The following is a 24,951-nucleotide window of genomic DNA, read 5'->3' as shown; positions in this document are numbered from 1 at the left end:
TTGTTCCTAGCTCACCCATTTATGGGGTGGTCTTTGGGGTTCCTGGCTTTATGTGACTGTCTCCATCCAAACTTCTACCCTTCTTGGCCCTAGGTTTTGCCTCTTGTCCCCTCCTGTATGTGTGGCCGTTGAAACCTGGGCTGAGGGACATCAGAGATGAGCAAGTCCCTCCAGCGACAAAGCAACCATGTGAGCTGAAGATGAGCTGTGCCCCTCCCCTGAGTAGGCTTATGCCTAGCCAAGGGTGTGGACCTGGCTAGAAACACGGGCTGGTAGGAGGTCCCTCTTTGGATGGAGTCCTTGGATAGTACAAACAGTTAACACCCTCAGCTGCTAACCAAAAGGCTGAAGGTTCGAGGTGCCTTGAAAGAAAGGCCTGTGATCTACTTTCAAAAAACCAGCCATTGAAAACCCTATGGAGCACAGTCCTGCTTTGACACACATGGGGTTGCCATCCGTCAAATCAACTTGATGGCAACTTTTTTTCCCCCCTCCTTGCACTACTTTCCTACTGGTGCTGTAACAAATTACCACAGATTTAGTGGATTACAACAATACAAATGTATCTTACAGTTCTGGAGGTCAGAGGTCTGAAATGAGTCTCAGTGGGCTAGCAGCAAGATGCTGGCACAGCTTCGTTCCTTCTGGAAGCTCCAGGGGAGACTCCGTTTCCTCACCTTTTCCAGCCTCTAGAGGCTGCTCACATTCCTTGGTTCATGGCCCCTTCCTCCATCTTCAAGGCCAGCAATGGCTGGTTGAGTCTTTCTCATAAGACATCACTCTGACACTGACTCTTCTGCCTCCTTCTCCAGCATTTAAAGAAGGACCCTTGTGATCATATTGGGCCAATCGGGATAATCCAGGATAATCTCCTTACCTTGAGGTCAGCTGTTAAACAACCTTAATTTCACCCTTTGCCATGTAACCTACATATTCACGGGTTCCAGGGATTAGGACATGGACATTTCTGGGACAAATAACCAACAAGACACCTGAACCTCTTCAAGGTGAAAGCAAGCTCTCCTTGGGGATAACTCCTTGACTTGTCCCTCCTGGACCCCCTTACGGGGGGCCGACAGGTTGGTACAGAGAGAAAGGAGTGAGAGAACAGAGACCAACAAATTGTCATTCCAAATCAATAGACCTCATCACTCCGGAAAGTATATGGCAAACTTCTGGTCACCTACCAAAGGAATACCCACATGTGACTACAGACACTACCCAGAACCTCGAGACCCTACTTCAGTGATTTTGCAAGTAGGAGATCAGAAAGATCTACCAAGGCCTGGGGACAAGAAATTTATTGCCATGTGTTGAAAGTGACGATACACTGGGAGCTAAAGCCCCCATTTAGATCCACTGCCTGCGTGTCTGGGGGCGGCGGGGGGTTAAGGATGGATGTTGATGCGGATAGAGCCCTGGTTGTACAGCGGTTAAGAGCTCAGGCTGCTAACCAAAAGGTAGGCACTTGGAATCCACCAGGTGCTCCTTGGAAACCTTATGGAGTAATTCTACTTTGTCCTATAGGGTCACTATAAGTTGGAATCGACTTGTTGGCAGCAGGTTTGGTTTTGGTTTCTCACCAGGCTGAATGCTGGAACTACACCATCACCACCCATGCCAACACTGCTTGCCAGGAGAGCTAATCTTCCTAACTCCTCTTACTACCAAGGTCTTCCATGTGTGCCCAGGGGCTCTCTCCAGGTCCTGCTGACACGCCTGGCCTGGGCTGGGAGCCCAATTTACCACATGGAGAAACCAAGGTCCGCAGGAGGCCAAGGAGTGAAGAGTCAGACGTGTGCCGTGTCCACTGGAAAAGAGCCCCTTGTCTGCATTTACGAGGTTCCAAGCACAAGTAGGGAACACCTCCAACAAGGTCTGGCTCACAGCAGGTGCTCAAAATGCTGGTGGAATGAATGGGGGCAAAAATGAATGGGGATTCTCACGGACGCGTGAATTATTACCCTCATTCTAGAGATGGGGAAATGGAGGCACTGGGAGACCAGGGGTTTGTGCAAGGCTGCCTGGACTTCTGGGATTCGAACATAGGTCTCCTGACTCCAAACTCAGTAATTCTTTCCCACCAGAACACAAACAACGGTGTCAAAGAAAATGCTGCAATTTGCTACAAGTTCCTTTTGCTCTTTGCATTTTTCTCTGCACTTGGCTTCTTCTGCTTAGTTAATTTAAATTGTGGTTTCCAACCCTAACCTCAGCTTGAAAGGTCTTCCATTAGGGCAGTCTTGCTCCATAAAAATCAGGCACGTTAACAGGAGGGCGGCAACTCACTGAAATGACTTCTTCCTGGTCCCCGTGCTGTGGCTTTGTGTGCTGGCACCCGAAATCGGGGCTGTTCTAATGGAGCTCCGTGTCCCGTGAAGGAGGGCCCCGCTGAAAGCAGAGAAGCCTGCACCTCCTAAACTATCACTGACTTACCCAGCCCCTAAACGGGGGTTCATATGGTTGCAGGGTACCAAGTTGTAGCTGCTTTTTATCAGTCTCAAAAGCTCTGAACCAATTATGATGGAGAGCAGTATCTAATCGAAGTGTCTTGAAGTTAAACAGGTGGAAATGAGTCACACCCTTAACTGAAGTTGCTGACTGCTTGTCTATTTTTCCAGCATAGAAACACAAGTACATTAGCAATAAAATAAAGCGTCGAGTCTCAGTAGAACATTTTGACCGTGAGCCTAGTGCAAAATTAATGTTATATGCCAATGAACTAGTAAATTGCTCCCCCTGGGGATTTCCCCAACGGGAGAGGCACCAATCCAGACGTCTAGCTGTGCTTCACCCGCGTGCAGCTCCCTCCTCTGGCCTGACTGCATCACCTCACCTCCACAGCCAGTGGCCTCTTCTCTCTGTTCTATCATGACAGCTCCTTACTGCTCTGCTGCTTCTGGTCTCCCTATGCCCACCCGCTCCCCGAGGTGCTCCTTCGAGGACTCAATCTGAGCATCTCACTCCTGCACACATCTCCACTGAAGTCCTCCTTTCATTCGAGGCCCTCCACCAATCCACCACCCACCCTGCAGTTCTGGTTTTACAGAAAGACCTACATGCTCAGAGTTCACCCACCTTCTACCTAGCTAGCCCCTCCCTGTCCACCTGGGGAGGCTTCCTCCTTGTTGAAGGCCTAGGCTACATGCCACCTTCTCTGGCTTTCTTTCAGACTTTCAATTCCATTTTCTCCCCACGTATATTCTTTCATCTTCCACCACTTCTATGTCTCTTTCTTAGATGTTCTTTGTACCAGTGGGCTCATATCGCTTCACAAAATCCTGGAATTCAGGGCCAAAGGGGACCTGCTGTGTCATTAAGCTCAAGCCCTCTTTCTATTCCCTCAGGGCTTGGGCTCCCATCTCATACTCCCAGCAGGGGCTGCCTGCACCTGTGAGCACAGCTCTGCTGATGGGAAGCTCACTCCCTTCCAAGGCAGCTCTCAGTACCTGCAGTGCCAGCACCAAGAGAAAATGTCTACACTTTGGAGTAAGGTTCCTCCCACTAGTCTTCCCACTTGGCCAAACTCCTATCCTCTGGGTTCTCTCAGAAAAAATCCAACCCTCTTCCCCTGGCCAGCCCTTAAGAACAAGCTACAAGGACAGAATTCACAAGGCCCCCATCCGAAACTTTTCCCTTTCTAATCTTTTAACATCCCAACTTCCTGAAATGATTCCTCTTGTGCATTGCTGCCAAGTCCCTCTGTCTTCCTTCCTCTCAAAGATTAGGAGTGTCCCAAACCTCCTGCTTTCTTTTGTGAGAGTCCCTCCCTGGTCCTGGCCATTGAGGGCCTCTGAAGGCACTCCAGGTAGCCTCTCTTCTTACAGTGTTGCTTCCAGAATAAAATGTGGCTCCCTGGGCACACACTAATTGCTACAGACTGAAGCAGAATCGCTGCCTCCTTCATTCTAGAAATTCTATTTCTATTAATGCACCCTGAGGTCGCACTAATTTATTTTGGCAGCCATACTGGGCTGTTTACTCACATTGAATTGTTGATTAAAATTCTCCTATCATCACCCCCCTACCCCCCCAAAAAAAGGGTTGCTGTTGGTATTTCCCTAGGGCAGGACTTTACAATGCTCCCTGCGAAATCTGTTTGGCAACTATAAAACTAGTGTTTATTTAAATGCCTACTTCTTACCCAGGTATTTTCCCTCTAATCCGCAAAACAATCTTGCAAAGGAAGTACGAGTTATTGTCCCCTCTCTCCTTCTCTTTCTTTTGTTTTTTAAGATAAAGAAATTTAAGAAGAGGCTTGCCAAGGCCACACAGCCTGGAATTACATAGTCAGGACCTGGACCAAACGTCCCTTCTGAGTTCATACCTTTCTCAAAGGTCCTATCTGGTGTCTCACCTCCCTCTGCCATCCTTCTTTGGTGCCCTAGGGACTGAGACCACAGAGAGCTGACCCCTAGCAGTGCACATGATATTCAGAGAATACGGTCACCTGTTTAACAAACCAGAGCTTACTCCAAAGTGCCATGGAAGGGGGACACACTCAAGACTGGCCTTGGGGTATGCTGTACAGAAACTGGAGAAATACAAACGGCAATCATGTGACAAAGGCTAGCTCTTTCTAGTAACTACCTTTGGCCTAAGGTCTCTGCAAAGGTTAGCAGTGCAAGCTGAGTAAAAATAAAGAAGCAAATAAAGGTAAATAAACATATAAGCATTTCTGTGAAGTGAAGCAATGCTTTAGAGCAATGAGGTATGTGGATTTATGCATCTGTGAAACTGGATGGTGTTGACAGAAAGGCAAAGCGAGCCTGGGTTTGGCGTCCCTGTTTCCCAGGTGGCGGGGAAGAGCGTAGGCTCTGAAGTCAGACTTTGGGGGCTCCAGTTCCGGCTCTGCAAACTACCAGCTGTTAATCTCAGCTTCCTCACCTGTAAAACGGGACTAATAACAACACCAACCTCCCTGGGTTGCTGCGAGTTAATTCACGTAAAGTGCTGAGAGCAGAGCCAGGCACAAAACAAGTACCGAATGTTTGTCAGCTGTTATTATCGCGACTATCATAACTAATACTGTAATGACACTCGCCTACATGATTCACTCCACACATGTCTCCCGAGTGCTTATTACGTGCCAAGCCCTAGACACTTAGTGGTGAGTCTGAGAATCCAACACTGTACCCACAAAGGATTCCTTGAGGAAAAAAGAAATCTGTACATTCCATGACCATTCCCATGTATAAACTGACTTTTATATTTCCATGAGACTTCAGGATGTTTAATTGGCCAGGGAATGGGCAAGGCTGCACTTTCTGGAGCGTTTCCAAAGTCTGGTAACCAACGCCAGCAAAGGGGCAGATGCCCTGCACAACTCGTGCAGGGTGGTGAGCAGAGATCGCTGAGACCCGGGGAGAATTCCGTCTCGTTGGGGCCGTGGCTTGCCTGGGCAACCCCAGGCAAAGCACTGAACCCTCCTGTGCCTGTGGCTACCCAGCTGTAAAACTGAGTGGGGAGAGTCCATGCCTGTGGCCTGCTGGGGCTGAGAAACATCACAGCATTGGCTGCTTTTCCCGCAAATCAAGAAAATAAACGGGGGAACCTGTTTCTTTCCAAAGCAGCAGCACCACGTGCTAAAGCAAAATATTTCACTGTTACACGGAGTCCGGGGAGAAGGAAGGGGTTCTTCAGGTGCTGAGTTTTCCAGGCAGCTGAGTACTTAGAGCCACCAAATGCTGTGGGCCCACCTTGTACTGGGTACTGTGCTCGGAACTTTCCACAAAGTGTCTTTTTGATAACTAAGTGCAAAGCCAGGAGTGGGCCATCATCTGGGGAGCCCTCTCCAAAGCAGCTGGTTTCAACCCAGGGAAGTGCTGATTTCTCCATTAGAAGGAGGTGATAAAAAGTTCTCTACGGCATAACCCTATCGTATAACAGATGCCACGGGTGCAAAGGCAGATATTTAAGTGATGGATTAAGAAAAAGAAAGAAGCAGCCACTTTGTGGTTGATGTTCACCAGGGGATGTCTGAGATGCTGAGACCACATCAAAGACTTTGCGGAGGAAAAATGCCTGGGACTTTTCATGTATGTTTCTACTTTTTGTGACATCAGAAAAAGAGTCATGTTGATGAGCTGTACATAAAAAACAACTGGCTTTTGAACTTAGAAACACCTTTCGAGATGACAGAAATGGGTACACTATTGTGGTTTTATGCCCAAAGCCATTAAAATTCCTACCTGATTTGCTCTTTCGAGGTCCGTCATGATCATTTCAATTTCATCAGCCCTAGGAAGGGGAGAGGGAGAGAGCACGTTAGTCAGAAACAAGGCAGACTCGGGGAGGTGATTAACAGGACACAGGCAGGACCTGGCGGGACGATCCGCACTCACGCTGTGGGGGACAGCAGCAGCCAGCCGTGCAGACCCAGCAAGGAGAGGCTGCTGCCCACCGCTGCGAGGAGGGAGCTTGGGTGGGGTGAGGGGCTGTCTGCCCTTGAGAGGCTCCCAATCTCACAGGGGAGACAGAACCATAAAAAGATAAAATACATGAGATTAACTCCAGGAATGCAGGGATGACTTATTAGAAAATCAGTTAGTGTAATACACCACATCAGCAGAACAAAGAAAAAAGAACCACATGATCATCTCTACGGATGAAGACAAAGCATTTGATAAAATCCAGCGCTCTTTCTGGATGAAAATCTTCAAGCAGATTGGAACACAAGGGAAATGTCTTAATATGACTCAGGGCAGTTATGAAAAGCAAACAGCCAACGTTATACTTATTGGAGAAAGACGGAGCTTTCCCCAAGAAATCGGGAACCAGACAACGGCACCCACTCTTACCACTTCTAGTCAATATTTTATTACAAGTCTTAGCCGGAGCAATAAGACAAGAAAAAGAAATAAAAGATATGCAGATTGGAAAAAAAAGATGTAAAATTATCTCTATTCGTGGACGACATGATCCTACATAAAGAAACTCCTCAACAGTCCACAAGAAAACTTCTAGAGCTAATAGAGCAATTGAGCCAAGTTGCAGGGTACAAGGTCAACAAACAAAAAACAGCTGCACCAGCAATGAGAAATATGAAAGGGAAATAAAGGAAACAATCCCATTTACAATAGCATCTAAAAGAATAAAATACCTAGGAATAAATTTAACCAGAGATGTGAAAGACTTATACAATGAAAACTATAAAATACTGCCGAAAGTGATTAAAGAAGACTTAAACGGAAAGATGTTCCGTGTTCTTGAGCTGGAAGACTTAATATTGTTAAGCCTTCAATGCTATCCCGATCAAAATGCCAACAGCCTTCTTTACAAGAATAGAAAAATGAATCCTCACCTTTACATGGAATGGCAAGATGCCCAAATAGCTAAAGTAATGTTGAAAGAAAAGAACAAAGTAGGAGGATTCACACTTTGTAATTTTGAAACATATTATACAGCTACAGTAATCAAAACAGTATGGTACCATTATAACAATAGATACATAGACCAATGGAATAAAATTGAAAGTTCAGAAAGAAATTCACACATCTATGGTCAACTGATTTTTGATAAGAGTGCTAAGTCCACTTGATAGGGAAAGAAGAGTCTCTTTAATAAATGGTGTTGGGAAAACTGGATTTCCACATGCAGAAAAATGAAACATGATCCATGCCTCACACCATACACAAAAACAAATTCAAAATGGTTAAGGACTTAAATGTGCAAACTAAAACCATAAAGTGATTAGAAGAAAATGCAGGGGCAACATTTTCAGGCCCAGCTTTTAACAATGGATTATCTAATATAATAACAAAACCAAAAACAGCAGAAGACAAAGTAAATGCGACCTTATAAAAATTAAAAACTTTTGTTCATCAAAAGACTTTACCCCCCACCCCCACCCCCAAAAAAGTGAAAAGACAAGCTACTGAGAATATCTTTGGAAGCCATACATCCAGCAAGAATCTCATAACCAAAATATATATAAAACTTTGACAACTTACCAACCAAAAACCAAAAACCCAATCGTAAAATGGGCAAAGTATTTGAATAGACATTTCACCAAAGAGGACATTCAAGTGGCCACCAAACACATGAAAAGGTGCTCACCATCATTAGCCATCCCAGAGATTCAAATCAAAACCACAATGAGATCCCATTTCACTCCCACCAGGATGACTAAGATAAAACAAACAAACAGAAAATAACAAATGTTTCTGAGGATGTGGGGAAATTGAAACCCTTATCCACTGCTGGTGGGAATGCAAAATAGTAGCTCTATTGTGGTAACAGCGTGGCAGCCCTCAGAAAACTAAAAGTAGAACGATCATATGACCCAGCAATTCTACTCCTAGGTATATACCCCAAAGACTCGAAAGCAGAGACTTAGAGACTTGTATACCAGTGTTTATTGCAGTACTATTCATAATTGCCGAAAGATGGAAACAACCTAAGTGCCCATCAATGGATGAATAGATAAAATGCGGTACGTACATACAATGGAATACTACTCAGCCAGAAAGAGAAACAAAATCTTGAGACATGCTACAATACGGATGGAACTTGAAGAGATTATACTAAGTTCATCACAAAAGGACAAATATTGTATGATCTCACTTACATAAAAAGACAAGAACAGGCAAATGTACAGAGATCCAAGTTTATTAGTGGCTTTTAGGGGTGGGAGGAAACCCTGGTGGCGTAGTTGTTAAGTGCCACAGCTGCTAATCAAAGGGTCGGCAGCTTGAATCCACCAGGCTCTCCTTGGAAACTCTATGGGGCAGTTCTACTCTGTCCTATAGGGTCACTATGAGTTGGAATCGACTTGAGGGCACTGGGTTTGTTTTGGTTTTAGGGAGGGGTGGAAAAAGGGGTTACTGATTATGGAATACTGAGATTTGGTTTACCGTGATAGAAAAACTGCATTGATTAGGGGTAGGGGTGCACATCCAATTAATGTAATTGCTATAAATAAGTTATACACCTGTAAAACGTTGAACTGGAAAAATGTGTGATAGATATATTTACAATAATGACAAAAAAGAAAGAAAAGAAAAAGTATAGCTGCCGAGGCTGTTTATGTACAACCAAATACTTTATGGGATTTGGTTCCTTGGTTTGGATATTTAGGATCATGGTTTCATGGGACACCCCAGTTAATTGGCCTAACAACGTGTATAGTGCTTCTGTTTTACCTCCTAGTTCACTGCATAGTGCCTGGGGTCTTAAAACCTTGCAAGTGGTCATTCAAGTCATGGCAATTGGTCTCTATTCGCCAGGAGCGACAGGGGAAGGAGAGTCAGGAACAGGAGGAGGATATGAAATGTGTGGCTAACTGCCTCTATGAGCAACTGCCTCCTCCTCTGCTATGAGACCAGAAGAACTGGATGGTGCCCGGCTACCATTACTGGACATTTCCTTCAAATATTCTATAGAAGAATCCTGATGAAAAGGAGGAAAATGCAGAACAGAATTTCAAATTCTCTTAGATTCTAGACTTTCTGGAACCATGGAGGTTAGATGAACCCTTGAAACTACTGCTCTAAGATAATCTTTAACCCTTGAATCAAAAACACCTCCTGAAGTCTTTTTAAAACCATATCATAGTTTAGCTTAACTAGTAAAGAATGTCTGCCTTGAGCACTGTCCTCTTTTAAGATCTATATGGGATCAAACTGACAACAGCAATTTGAAAGATTACATAGGAAACTTAGGGTCAGTGAGTTTATGTTAATGAGGAGGAACAACTTGGCAGAGGAGGGTGAGAATGGTTGCACAACTCAAAGAATGTAAACAATGTCACTGAACCGTACATGTAGAAATTGTTGAACTGGTATATGTTCTGTTACGTAAGTTCAACAAAAACAACAATAAAAATAAATTACATATTAAAAAAAGATAAAATACACAGTGTATCCTGCCAAGAGTTGGAATAGAAGTCTGGACCAAATGCTCTGGAAAAACAGAGAAGGGAGAGATTAATTTTCCTTGGAGGAGGGAGCCAGGGAAGGTTTCAGAGGAGATGACTTGTGGGCTGGGTTTTGAAGGATGATTAGAAGTTTGCCAGGCTGGGGTGAGAGAAGGAAGCTGGGGAAAGGCTACCGTAGGACAAAGAACAGCATGCACCAAGGCAATGACAGTGACGGCCTTGAGAGGACAACAAAGAGAACCATGAGAAGGTGGCGGGGCTGGTGGGGAAGAGGGCAGGTGAGGATGGAAATGCAGGTTGGGGGACCCTGAAGTCAGCTCTGAAGACACCTTGAGTTAATGGTCATCACCAAAGAGTTAATGGTCACCACCAAGCAGCTCAAAAAAATGGAGTTTCCAGGTTTTTTTTTTCTTTTTTGAAAATACCTCCTTAAGTAATTTGAAGGTAAGTATATATGGCTCCAACATACGACATCATGAGAGAAAGGAATGCTGAGAGTCCTCTTGAGAAGGGCACGGCCACTTCAAACAGAGTGCCTGGACAAACCACCGCCCCAGCTTCCGCCCTGTCATGAGGCTGCAGGCCGAGACTGGCTGAGACCGAGGGAGCTTTTATCAACCCATGGAAAAGGTAGTGGAACATCACAGCCATGGAGACCCTTGCTGGGGGTCTCTTGGCCCACTCCTCCTGGAGCTTCCTGTCTTCCTGCTTTGATTTCACACTCCACGGGGCCTTTGGGGTTTACTCCCCCGCCTTGGTACTATACATGTGGCACCTGCCCACCTCCAATCCCCATACCTCTGTGCTCCGAAAACACCCCCATCTCCGGCCCCTGGATGGCACCAGGCCTTGACCTGGATGGCCTGGACTGCCCTCCACTCCTACTTCTACCATCCCTCCCAGCCCTCGGGGGGTGGCAGTCACCCCCACCCAGACTGTAGCTGTGCTCACTGACTCCTTCACGGGAGCTCTTTGGAGACCAGGTTGTGTGTGCTCCTTTGCCCAACGCTCCTGGTGCCAGTGACCTGGAGGCCAGTGCAGGACACCTGGGCCAGTCTAACCATGAGACAGTCCTTCCGCATCCGGAAATCTGCGTCACTGACCCAAATGAGATGCGATCTGGGCAAGGGTGCCCACCCGTCCTGAAAAACAGGAGGTGGGACAACTGTACTGGGCCCTGGTGGTCAGGCTCCCGTCTGCGGCACCACGTGCTTCCTCTGCCCCCGGCTTTTTGGCTTTTGTGGTGACCCGCAGCCATCTTCTCACCTCTCAGCAGCCTGAATGGGCTCCCAGATGCCTTGGGATCAGGATCAATGCTCATTGTACCTGCTCTGAAATAGTACCCTGCTTTCAGCCTGGTCTGAGAAAAGTCTGAAACCACTTGTAAAATGGCCTAGTTAGATGGACTATTTTTAGGGCGACTTGGTAGTGTCTCTTAGTAAGAGAAATACCCAACGAGACCTCTGCAATGAAGGGCAGCTCAAATTATGAAGCACATCACGGTATCATCTCAAAACACAACCACCAGGCTCATACAGGCAAATTGCCTTGCAATGGAAAAGATACTCTAGTAACTGCAAAGGATAACAACAACAAAAACCATTCACGGTGCTAAGTCTTGAACACAACACGGAAAAATACCTGACCCTCCACAGAGGAAGCTGCTGTCTTGGCAACTCGTTGATGAAGGAGTCAGGATGTAAACTCCGTGGGTACAAAATGCAACATAAAAGTTAACAAACTATTCTTAAGGTAAATTGCAACTTTTAAACACAGTCTTGAACTTCAACCAGACAGTTATTTATCACGCATTTACAAAGTCCAGTTATACACGGCAAACTTCCCTGGTTACTAGCATCATTCATTTATTCTTTCACTCATTCATTCCATGAACACTTCCTGGCATCTGGCTGGGGAGATGGGATGGGCATATGCAGATGGTAGTCATGGTTCCTGCATATCTTGTCAGTGCCACAAACTTAGAAGAGAAGGACAGACATAATAACTGCTGGGGGAAAAAACACCAACCGCCGTCGAATCGATTCTGATTCATAGCAACCCTATAGGACAGAGTAGAGCTGCCCCATTGAGTTTCCAAGGAGGACCTGGTGGATTCGAACTGCCAACCCTTTGGTTAGCAGCTATAGCTCTTAACCACTATGCCAGCTGCTGAGTACCCCAAAAAAGATTTACAGGGGAAAGGACGTTGACAATGTCTAGATTCTCTCTTGAGTACATCAGGGGAGCTGCCTATGGTGGAGCTTGAAGTTGGACAGGGGATGGCCTGGGTTGGGTGGGCAAAGGGATCCAACCCCTGAGCCTTAGTGTTGGGTTTCCTAAGCCCTCCTGTTTGGCCCTCGACGAGCCGTTTCATCTTTCTTTAATTCTGGCTAATTGATCTTCATCATTCGAATGTTTCTTCCTCTCTGCACAGGATACCTATCATTTGGATACTGTTGGCACTATTTACTTCTGTCCTCCTATCATTCCACTTCCTTTTTATACTTGGTATTTCTTTACCCTTTCCTGCTGCCTTCTGGAAGGGTCTTCACCTTTTTCTAACTGTACTTTAGCTTATCCACTCTGCAATTTATCTTTTCTCTTTTGTTCCTTGGTTTAGTTATTCTATTTTTCATACCTGTTATTTTCACCCTGTTCATTAAAAAAAAAAAAAAAAATTACTCCTTGTTTTTGCTTCACATTGCTAATACCATGCCTTGTTTCCTTGAGTATATTTATAATGTTTATTTTGTATCCGTGGCCCATCTGTCCTGCTTCAGATCACATACACTGCTCTGTTTGGGGTCTGTCTTTCAGGGTGGCTGTTCTCCCCTGGGGCCTAGCTTTTTTTTCCTGTAAGATCAGGTCCCCCTGGGACACTAGCTACTCTTTCTGATGGTGTATATGGGGGAGGACAGAGAGGCAGGCCCTGCTATGTATCTCTTAAAGCAAATTTAAGAAGGCACACACAAGGTACTCAATACATACTCGCTCCATGAATGAAGGAAGGGAAGGGCTGATCCCTGGAGCCACAGCCCTCACTGCTAAGCCCTCTTGCTGCTCATTCACCAGGGAAGCAGCAGCGGTCAGGGGAGGCAGTCTCCCTGGGAGGAACGCCCCAGTCCTGCTGGTTTGGAGTTGAAGGGGTGGAGTGGCTGCCTGAGGGTCATGGGCCCACCCTCACCTGTTTTCACTTACTCCTCACTCCTTGCCTGGGCGTCGAAAGGGCCAGTATGGGGGTCAGACACACATCAGGGCTAAAGAGAGAGAGGTCCCAAGAGGCCTGCTTCCCCGGAGGCTTGGACCGCAGTGCCAGGACCTACAGGTGTCTGAATCCTGCCTGGTTTAAAGGGCCAGGGCTGGGCTTGGGGGCCTCCTGGTGAATACACAGACTCCGGATTTCCTGTCAGACAGTGAATGGTTTCGGATGTTCATTAATATGTCTAATATCCAGAAAACAATGTATCATCTCCAAAAGGTTTCCAAATCATGTGTAAAAAACTCTAAGGCACCTTTAAACAGGAAGGTGCCTTCTTGGCAGTCGGAGGCAAGAAGCTGGAAATGCATTTCAAGTTTTCCATCTTCTAGTCAGTTTAACTTCTGTTACTAAGCAACTGCTAAGCTGACCAAAATATTGAATGTGATAACAACGACCGCACTTACCTTTCATTACCAGAGTGACTCTTGAATTTCCAAAACTTTCAAAAGATAATGACAATCCTGAGCTCTGCTGCAATACAACAGGGCTATTCAATACCAAGATCCTGCTGATGGCAGGGCCCAGAGGGCTCCAGTGCCCGTTCACAGAATGGGGCAGAAATCACAGAAGGAAACGATGGAAGGAACCAGGGATGCAGTTGGCAAGCAGCAAATCTAGAATACTACTTCAGAAGTCTGTAGGCTTGGTATTCATTTTTCCAAGGGGGCTATGTTTTTTAAAAGATCAAATAAAATACAACTAGTGGTGTATTTAAATGTGACCAGGGCTGTTGAAGGTGTCAGGCCCAGCAATCCCTCGTGTCTTCTAATTGAGAACCAGGAGGCACTGGCATTTAAAGAAGAGGACCAAGGTACCGGGGCTCTCTGAGGACATGTCCTCCACTGAGTCTTCAAATTCACTCTCTCTCCAAGCCAGTACCTGCCCCCCAACAAAATTAACCCTACCAAACTGCCCTCAGTGGGTAATAAGAAAATGCCAAAAGGTTAATACCACAAGTATAAATGTTATCTTAAGGGCTCAGTAACGAATTAAATGTCACGTGCCTTCATAGTGTTTCAACAATCTTCCAAAGGTTTTTCACTTTTTCTTTCCGAAGGTGCAACTACCATGTCAGTATCTGCAGCCTGACATTAGTCTGAAATCATTTATTTTCCAAAGTCTATAATAACCACACAGATTGTTTGCTCAGCAAAACTATTTATTATAAAATTCTAGTTCACGCACCTTTTTATGAGCTGACAAAACAGCTTTCACTGATCTATTAACTGGCATTGTGTTATGCTCTCCTCTGACTTCAAAGTGTGGCTCATTTCAGTTTGGCCTAGAATATGTAGCTCATTCAATCAGTTCCCTACTGATCATTTCAGGGCATTCTCTGAGCCAACACTCTGTTTTTATGAGGAACTTAAAAGGACACAGTCAAGGTCGATGGAACTGAAATTATATCCATGTTAGTAACTGCATCTACTTCCTCGGGTCCCGAGGTACGGCACCAGGGTGAGGGTGGAGTATATTTCAACACCCAAACAATCCTGCTGACACCAGGGGTTGTTAAAACAAAGCACACGGTCAAGGCAGATGAGGAAATATACAGGGCAGCTTTCAAAGATCAGGGTATCTTCTTGGACCCAAGTCAAAAGCCAAGTCTCAATACTAGGTTGCAAAGTTCTTTGGCATAAAAAAGAGAAATATATACAGATGAATTCTCCCTGCTTAAAATACAACAAAATGACCAACCAAACAGAAGGCTTCAGGATGTTTCATAAAATAAACTTTCGCCCTCCACCCCAATGCTACACTTGATGACCTCATCTGTCAGCGATGGGGATCATTTTCATAGCAACCTGCATCTCCATAAGGGGTAGAGGACAAAGAGTAGCAGTGCTCACTGGACTGAGTTCAGACAGAGCAGGCAGGAAAGAAGGCAGAAAGCAGAGGCTTGGAGGGAAGTTTCCTGGGGCCCCCTTAATGGGCAGGAGAATGTCTCAGGAAAGGTACCCTTCTCTCCTGAGTGGGCATATACCACATACACAAGGAGCTGAGTAAGGGTGTGGACAAGGCTCTACAAAAGGCTGATCACCGCACAAAAGCTCAACTCTCACTGAAACTAAAGGCTGGTCTGCGGTCACACACGAGCCAGGCAAGATGGTACCCAAGACCGTGCACTGTACCTGCTCCGCATTGGACATTGCCCACCCGGACCAGGGTGGGAAGAGAGGGAAGCAGAAGCCTTGGCGGCATAATGGTTAAGCACCTGGCTGCTAACCGAAAGGTCGGTGGTTTGAACCTACCAGCTACTCCACAGGAGAAAGATGTGGCAGTCTGCTTCCATAAAGATTTACAGCCTTGGAAACCCCATGGGACAGTTCTAGTCTGTCCTATGGGGTCATTATGAGTTGGAATTGACTCGATGGCAATCGCTTTTTCATTTTGAGAGAGAAGTAAATGTCCAGGTGCCAAGCTGGCAAAGGCACTGGCATCTGCCTTACTGCTAGCGTGCAGGAGTATACTCTGCACAGCTTTGGAGCCAATAAATATGTGGTGACTGTAGGAGGGGCGAGCAGGGACCCAGTGGTAGGCACAAGGGAGGTGAAGAGGGACACGAGTAATTCCAGTATGGTGACAAAGGGCTTTGCAAACATGAGAGGGAAAGTCTCGTGGAAGAGGGGACATCTGGGTTGTATCCTGGAGGGTGAATCCAAATTTGTGAGGCAGAGGGAGATACAACCTTTTAGAGACAAAAATCATAAAAACAAGCTCACTCTGTTTTTAATTTGTATTTCTTTCAAGTGGAATAATCCATCTTTTCACCACTGGTTTAAAACATCAGCTTGTTATCATTTACAAAATTTCTGCATGGATTTGGGCCAAATTTGGGACTCTCCCTTCTGTTTCACTGACTCACGGGGAGACCAAATACTGCTGCTGTTGGAATTACAATACGTTTATTATCTATAGCACTGGTCTTCCCTCATCATCCTTCTTTTTGCAGAATTTTCTTGGCTATCCTTGCTGTTATTTTTCCATATGAACTTTGGCATCAGCTTGTGGATTCCCACTGACAGATTTATCAGGGAGGCCTGGCACCCTGACAGCCCTGACTCTCTTCTTATTCAAGAACTGGGGATGTCTCTCCATCCAGTCCTCTTTTAAGACATTCAATCACATTTTAAAGGTTTCTTCGTATAGACCTTGTATATTTCCTGTTAGTTCTCCTAGTTTACAGTTTTTTTGGTTGTTATTAAAAAGGTATTTTTTCTTCATTATATTTTATAAGTGGTTGGTGTCTGTTTAATTTTGTAACAGGGTTTCAGTTGCTCTGTTGGGTTTTCCTGGTATGCTATGCTCTTGTTCTGCAAATAATGACGCTACAGCCTTCCTGCCCACCTTTTCTACTGCTCACCTCTTTCTCTTGTATAACTGCACTCATCAGTGCTCCCTGGTGTTGCTGTTAGTTGCCGTTGAGTGGGTTCCGACCCATAGAGATCCTGTGAACAGCAGAATGAAACACTGCTTGGTCCTGTGCCATCCTCACAATTGTTGTTACACTTGACCCCACTGTTATACCGATGTGTCAGTCCATCTCGTTGAGGGTCTTCCTCTTTTTCACTGGTCCTCTACTTTACCAAGTATGATGTCTTTCTCCAGGGATTGATTTCACCTGATAACATGTCCAAAGTATGTGAGATGCAATCTCACCATCCTTGCTTCTAAGGAGCATTCTGGCTGTACTTCTTCCAAGACAAACTTATTCGTTCTTTTGGTAGTCCACGGTATATTCAATATTCTTTGCCAACACCACAATTAAAACACATCTTCTTTGGTCTTTGTCACTGATTGAATTGTGTCCCCCCAGAATATCTGTCAACTTAGCTGGGCCATGAGTCCCAGTATTGTGTGACTGTCCACCATTTTATGTGATTTCCCTATGTGTTGTAAATCCTATCATCACTATGATGAAATGAGATGGATTAGTGGCAGTTATATTGATGAGATATACAAGATTGACAGTGTCTCAAGCCAATCTCCTTGAGATATAAAAGAGAGAAGCAAGCAGAGAGACACCAAAAAAAGCAGTGCCAGGAGCAGAGCGCGTTCTTTGGATCTGAGGTTCCTGTGCTGAGATACTCCGAGACCAAGGAAAGACTGATGCATCACAAGGACCTCTCTCCAGAGCCAACAAAAAGCCCTCCCCTGGAGCTGGCGCCCTGAATTCAGACTTCCAGCTTACTGGATGGTGAGAGAATAAACGTCTTGTTAAAACCATCGACTTGTGGTATTTCTGTTATAGCAGCACTAGATGACTAATACAGCCTTTCCTATTCACTGACCAGGTTTCACACGCACATGAGGCGACTGAAAATACCACAGCTTGGGTCAGGCGCACCTTTGTCCTCAAAATGACCACTTTTGCTTTTCAACACTTTCAAGAGATCTTTTGTAGCAGATTTATCCAATACAACATGTCATTTGATTTCTTGACTGCTGCTTCCAAGGGCGTTGATTGTGGATCCAAGTTTAATGAAATCCTTGACAGCTTCAATATTTTCTCCATTTACCATTTATCATTATTGGTACAGTTATAAGTATTTTTGTTTTATGTTGAGGTGTAATCCATACTGAAGGCTGTAGTCTTTGATCTCCATCAGTAAGCACTTCAAGCCCTCTTCACTTTCAACAAGCAAGGTTGTGTCATCTGCATATAGCTGGTTGTTAATGAATCAATCTTCTCCCAATCTTGATGCTCCATTCTTCTTCATACAGTCCAGCTTCTCAGATGACATGCTCAGCATACAGATCGAATAAGTATGGTGAAAGGATATAACCATGACGCACATCTTTCCTGACTTTAAACCATGCAGTATCCCCTTGTTCTCTTCGAACAACTGCCTCTTAGTCTATGCACTTCTAGAACTACTTTAAATAATGATGATAGTGGGGGTTCGTGTTTGGTGTCTGACTCTAACAGTGATGTATCTAGTGTTTCACCATTAAACATGTGGCTGGGTTTTTACTTTGTGTATATACATATGCTTAAAAGGTACTTAATGAAATCATATATATATTATATATTTATTGTGTTAATGAAATATCCAACTGTTTCTATTTCGTTAAGACTTTTTAATAAAAGATGGATGTTGATTTCATTAAGTGCCTTTTAAGCATTTATGGAGCCAGTTAAATGGTTTTTCTCCTCTGACCCACTAAAATGGTAAATTGTTCTGACAGTTATTTGTTCCATCTGGTTGTGGTATACTATGCATTTAATATGCTCCTGAATTCTATTTGCTAATACTTTATTTAGTGTTTTTTTTTTTTTCCAAAAATATATACGAGACTGGCCTTTGGTTTCTTTTGTCTTATCGTCGTTGGATAGATTCATCAAAAAAATTTAAGCCTTTCCTTCTCTCCATAGATGAAGTGAGCCTTCACAAATTACTCTTAAAGCAATCTAGACCCACATTCCATCTACCCACTGTCCCCTGGCTCTCAGGCCCAGCAGTGTTTATGCCCAGGCAGCCATCCCTGGCTTTGGTTTCCTTGGCAGAGCCTCTCACTGCCACTTCTCGAGTTTGGGGGGCCTCTTCCCTCCACTGCATCCCCATGGCATTTAGCGTTTAAATCCAACCCGCCAGTCACGAGTCTGCCTTGGATGGTGAGGATGACTCCATGAGCCTATTTTCAGGCCCCTCTCTCCCAGTTAGACCCAGAGTGTCTTATGGGCAGGGATCCCTTCACCCCTTGCTGGGCCAGATCCCTGCAGGGAGCAGAGGGTCAACAGAAGATCATAGACCTACCTCTTTGGCCAACTTTTGAGTCTAGTCTTCCAGACAAAGAAGCCTAAGTATAGAACTGTTTCCTCATCGGAGCCTTTGTGCTGTGGTTTGTTCTTTGTTTCTCCTGGATGTGTTGCTGAAGGTCTATTAGTAAGGCATACTCCATGTAAATTTCTTTCTGTAGCCCAGTCAGCAAACACTCTCAGTGTTCCTTTATTCCTATTCTGTTCCTTGAAATCACCGTGCTTGTCCTGCCTTAGGGCCTCTGCAGCTACTGCTGTCTCTGCTTCACAGGCAGCCTCTGTCACCACCCAGGGCTCAGTTCAGGCCTGTCCACACTGTCCCAGCCTCCTTCGTTTTATTGTTTTCTTTTATTCCTATTTGAAAATACCACGTTCATATAACAATTTTTTTTGTTTATTCCCCACTTTTTTTTTTTTACAACCCCAGAGCACTCAGCAGGTGCTCAGTGGATACTGCTTAACTAAATATGCAAAATAAAAACATCTGTGTGAACTGAAGTCCACTAGGCACTTCTAGGCCACTCACTGCTATTCTTTTCAAGAGCAGAAAATATAGGGTTATTTTGCCAAGTTGTTGATACGATTTTTAAGAAAGGAATCTATGAGGATTTTGTGAAAGGAAAATAGTTTGTTTACCTTACCATTTTTCAAAGCCTTTGAAAAACAAGGCAATAATCTTGTTAGGGAATAAAGGAGAAAGTCCAGGAAGACACAGAGTCAAGTTTTTCTTTGTCCACCAGGCTAAGCAGGTGGGGCCATCTGCCTACTTCCAACTCATTCTTAATGCCTGACACTGTGCCTGGGCACAACACAGGGACTCAACAAACCTGGGTTGCTGCGGGCTGGGGGTAGGAGCAAGGAGGAGAAAGTGCCCCTTAGGGTGAGATTGTCTTGATAACCCTCCTTTGTATAAGCGGCCCTCCCTTTTGTTTTCTGCCTGGGAGGGCCTTAGGTCCGCCCCTACTTTGGCAGGAGTGGAAAGGGACAGCCATCTGGCATCCTTCCAAGCCTCTGAACAAATGAGTTACTCTGGAGTGAAACACCCCTCCACAGTCAAATCCAGGGCGGAGCAGAGAGACGGGTGATAGAGCTTGACCCCTAGGGAGAATCTTCTGGAAATAGTGATTTTTATTTTTGTTGGAAATGAAACAGTGCCAAGCAACAGTTAAGTGGCCAGAACATCACCTCTGCCGGCTCAGAAATGAACCATAATTTGTTCTTTTTAATGACTAGCGTATTAAATTTAAGTGGTAACACAGTAACAATTAAAATCAATTTTAGTTAAGTCTCATCTTTTTAATTCCAATTGGCAAGAAAATTTCCCTTCTTGTCCTACTGTTTAGCTCATTTGTTTATGTGAAGCAATTGAAACAAAATCCTCCTTTTAGGTCAATGAAACAGACAAGGGGGCCTTCTACAACCCACCCAGGGTTAAGGCTCCAGCTGTGCCAACCCAACTGCATGGCGGGAGCCCCTCAGCAGGCTGGTCACTCACTAGAGTATGACCCTCAGTGTGATGAGAACCACCTGTGACTGTCTGTCAAGTTTAGTCATCTTTGGGCAAGGGACACGGGACAGCTGTGGTCTGGAGCATGAAGTTATACTATTGCATAATGTGTCCTGTTTCTGCTGCTGAAGCCAGCATAAGGCCCTCGGGGTAATCTTCCGGATTAATCCTCTGATGCTTCTGGCCATTGTTCTAGAGCTCTAGCGGCACTGCTTAACCGAGCGCAATGGGTGGTAGGTTGGATGTGAACAGCCTCTTCTTTCTTTAAGTGCCACGGGGTCAGAGTACAGTGGAGTTACTGGAGTTGAGATGAGGAAACTGTGACGCTGGGAACCAACAGAGAGTGGCTGGGAACCAAACAGGGCTTGAGTTCTCCACCACTTTTTAGTTGTTTGACCTTGGGCAGACCTTTGAACTCATTAGTCATCTGTACAGGAAGAATAATGCCACCTTTCTTGAAGAAGCTGGCCTGAGGGTAAAATAAGAACATCGATGGAGCGGAAAAGAGCTTTGTAAACCACAGAGGCCTATACACATGATAATTATTGTTGTGTGCAAAAATCAGGTCTTTCAGTTCTGGTTACAGCTAATCTTCAATACCTGAGACTGACAGAAGAGAATCACAGCTACCTATGAAGTAGGCAATGCCCAAAAGTTCAAACCTGAAACAGATCAGGCCTCTAGGTGCAACTACAAATTTATAGGAGTTACAGAGGCCAGAGGAACACATTAAACTACATCCAGGAATGCAATCAGTAAAGCCCAGAATTTGGGGAAACTCTGCAGGACAAATGACTCAGTTTCTTCCACAAATAAATTGTAGAGAAAAGAAAAAGAAAAGAGAATGAATCTTAAAAGGCATACCAGCCAATTACAATACTTGATCTTATTTGAGTCCTGATCAAACCAATGTAAAAAGTAAAACCAGCTGTGACACTTAGCGCCATCTCTAAGAGCCGGGATTGACTTAATGGCCACAGTTGTTTTTTTTTTTTCTTGGTCCGTCAGTTTGTTATACTGTGGTGGCTTACGTGCTACTATGATGCTGGAACTATGCCACTCGGACTTAAAATACCAGCAGGGTCACCCATGGTGAACAAGTTTCAGTGGAGATTCTACACTAAGACAGACTAGAAAGAAAGGCCTAGAGATCTACTTCTAAAAATTAGCCAGTGAAAATCGTATGGAACACAACATAATATTGTCAGATATAGTGCTGGAAGATGAGCCCCCTAGGATGGGAGGCGCTCAAAATACAGTGGCCACAACAATGGACTTGGGCATACCAATGACCGTGAAGATGGTGCAAGACTGGGCAACGTCATATTCTGCTGTACATGAGGCCACCGTGAGTCAGAGCTGACTAGACGGCAACTAATAACAGCAACACAAATTCAAATATCTGCTAGATATACCTGATGAGATTAAGAAATTATTTTTTTGATATGATGACAGTATGTGTCTATGTTGAAAAAGAGTCCGTATTGTGAAGATAAACATGCTAAAATGTTTACAGAGGAAATGACAGGCACCTGGAAGTAGCTTCAAGATAATATGCGGTGGGGGGCAGGTGGGACAGGATGGGCCATGATGGGTGATGGCTGGCAATAGGGAGCTATGGGTTCACTGTACTAGTCTGTCCTCTTTTGTACGGTTGAACATGTTCATAATAAAGAGTAAAACAATAACAACAAAATGTAAGATGAGAAAAACCAAACCCCCATAGCAGTTTTGTACCCCCTTCCACATTACCACTGATTAACTGTACGTATCTTTACACGTGTTGGCTACTATTATTCCAGTTACATAGAAATGAGGCAATGAGCAATATGAGAAAACATTTGAGCAGTAGACACTTGGGCCTGTGAGGCTGCTGCAGGGGCCCTTAGGAGAAAACACCCAATTTGGGGGTGGATGTCCGTATGGCTGTCCTGTACTGGAAGCCTAGCCCTGCCCCAGCTTGGTACTTTGATAACTTTAGTCAAGACAGGTAGCCTCTCAGAATCTCAATCTACTCACTCATCAAAGGGGAGGAAATATATGGAAACATACATAAAAAGCAAGACTCTGTAAGAAGAATATGATTTAGAAAATTGTATACATATATGTATTTGCTCTTTGATACATAAAAAGATTGTAGTTGAGAACAGACCAGGATGAGAATGAGTTCTGGAAGGGATGCTAAAGTCCCCTTCTTCATCCAACCCCGGAAAGGGAGCTTTCATACTGAGCCTCCCCCATTTAGGTGAACAGAGGAAGTGCAGACCAAGGGATCCTGCGTACTTCACGCCCCCTCGCGGCCCCCTGTCCACCCTTCACTGCACACCTCTGTAAGAAGGGACTCTGCTGCATGCTAGGGCAGTTGCGAAGATGCGGCCAACTTGGCCCTGTTCTCTGAGAGCTTGCACAGCCTGTTCCAGGAGCTCACGGGGCTGAGAAGAATACTGGTTGGGCAGTGGGTCCGGGATGCTCTTTCTTGTTTCAGAGTAAAAAGGGGGTTGCTGTTATGTCATCTCTATATATGTATATACACACATACATATATACACACACATCTATATATATCTACATACCCCACCAGGGTTTCCTATATGTATCTATATACCTATAAATACAGATAGATGTATGTGTGGGTGTGTATATATATACACACACTATATATATACACTAAATATATACGTATATGTACACTAAATATGTGACGGAGACTCTTAAAATACGTATATTTCAAGAGTTCCCATCACATATTTAGTATAAACATTTGCCAGCACAGTTTCCCCGCAGCTGGAGCGCTGCTTCGTCAATCTGAACATTCTTTCTTTCAGAATCACCTTTCAGGTTTTGTTTCCCTTTCCCTGTTAATCGGTAAAAATCCTACCTGTACCCCATGTGTGCTGGCCAGGGTCTAGACTGCTCTAGAAAATTCACCATTACTGGCGTAGCTGCTTCTTTCACCCGTCTCCTGTACTGAGGATGTACACAAAGCAGAACCAGAAGTAGAGAAGAAACAGCTCGGGTTTCACAGGTGAGGAAACTGAGGCCCCGTGAGGAGCACAGAAGACTCAAGGTCACAGCAAGCAGCCTGTCTAGGGTAAGAACCCTGCGTTTACTCTCCAATGTAAGAGATTCTAATTACCCCCTTTCTCCCCTAAGTACCACTTGGTAGGAACTGTTAAGAAAAGGTTTGGTGGCAGAAAAGCTAAAACTAAGAATAAGAAAAGATTTCCAATTGTATATTACTTGTTACTCTCAGTTTCCTCCCCCTCCCACCCTCAGCCCCACACCCAAGGACAGATGACAGATGACATCAGGGGCCCATCTCTCAGGCGTGGGCTTGTTCTCTGTCCATGCTCACGTCCTAGGCCCTTCTAACATACAGCTCTTTTCCTGGCTGAACACTCCTTCTAAACCCTCCTCTACCTGGTGGCCCCCCAGTAAATTAAATGCTTAGCATACCTGTGACCTCACAGTCACCCACTCTATGTGCCGCAATTCCCTCCCCCGCTTAACTGCCCTGCACTTAAGCCAGTTGGTGGCTTCCTTCACCCCACAGCAGCTAGGAAGTGAAACTGTAACAAGGCAATGGGGGCGGCAGTACATTCATAGGAAAATCAGCATCCTTCCTCTTCCTCTCACTGGCACCAAAAGTCTGCACTTCTACAGCATAAGTGCCTTTTTTTAGGGCAACTTGAAAATGAATAATTCAGTGGTTCCTATTCTACTTGGGAAGTGTTATACAAACAATTCAGATGGGGCCAGACTTGCTGGCCCCACGAAGACCATCCCTTCCCTTCATTCTGACATCATTGAATTTGGCCATGAATCTTTAAGAACACCCTCCATCCTGTCTAATCACTAAAATACCACAAAGGAAGCTCACAATACTTAGACATAGGCAAGAAAGTAGAACGGTTAGCTGAAACATTCAGTTTTCCTCCATAGTCAAGTTAACAGTACCTTAGGATACCATCGTAATACTTAACTCCTGAAAATCCTACGTAAGGAAAGTCAAACAAACAAACCCTGATGAATAATTACACAATTCATTTAGAAGGGATTCTTGCTGGACAAGCCACACCCTCTTCCATATGTCCATGGCTGGGTAACTTTAGTTGATACAGTCACAAGGCCTCTTCACCAGGACGACACGTATATCAAAAGACTAGCCTTTCAGCTCAGCTATGCTTTTGATCATCAATGTACAATGTCATTGCAATTTTGGAAAGGAAATTGGATTCACTTTTCAAATGACAGGGTGGGAGCTTACAAGTTTAATTCTTACCAAAGAACCCTGGATAGGGTTTTCTGAGTTAGATAGCTGTTGTTTTTAGGTGCTGTCCATTTGGTTCCGACTCATAGTGACTCCACGCACAACAGAAGGAAACACTGCCTGGTCCCGCGCCAGCCATCCTCACAATTGTTGCTGTGTTTGAGCCCAGTGTCACAGTCACTGTGTCAATCCACCTTGCTGAGGATCTTCTTCTTTTTTGCTGACCTTCTACTTTACCAAGCACGATGTCCTTCTCTAGGGACTGGTCGCTCCTGAT

The 24,951-nt window shown here is 44.8% G+C and overlaps 1 protein-coding gene across 11 annotated transcripts in view; it reads right to left on the bottom strand.

The window, feature by feature from the left end:
- Positions 1-24,951, bottom strand: part of CUX1 (cut like homeobox 1) — a 457,171-nt gene that overhangs the window by 119,023 nt on the left and 313,197 nt on the right. For all 11 annotated transcript variants that reach the window (XM_049903554.1, XM_049903560.1, XM_049903557.1 and 8 more), the window contains exon 9: positions 6,192-6,240. In XM_049903554.1, coding sequence (XP_049759511.1) covers positions 6,192-6,240 — 49 coding nt within the window. The remainder of the gene's footprint in view (positions 1-6,191; positions 6,241-24,951) is intronic.

The sequence above is a fragment of the Elephas maximus genome, chromosome 12, assembly GCF_024166365.1.
Source record: "Elephas maximus indicus isolate mEleMax1 chromosome 12, mEleMax1 primary haplotype, whole genome shotgun sequence".
Classification (NCBI taxonomy): Eukaryota; Metazoa; Chordata; class Mammalia; order Proboscidea; family Elephantidae; genus Elephas; species Elephas maximus.
This window is presented reverse-complemented; position numbering and strand designations above follow the sequence as displayed.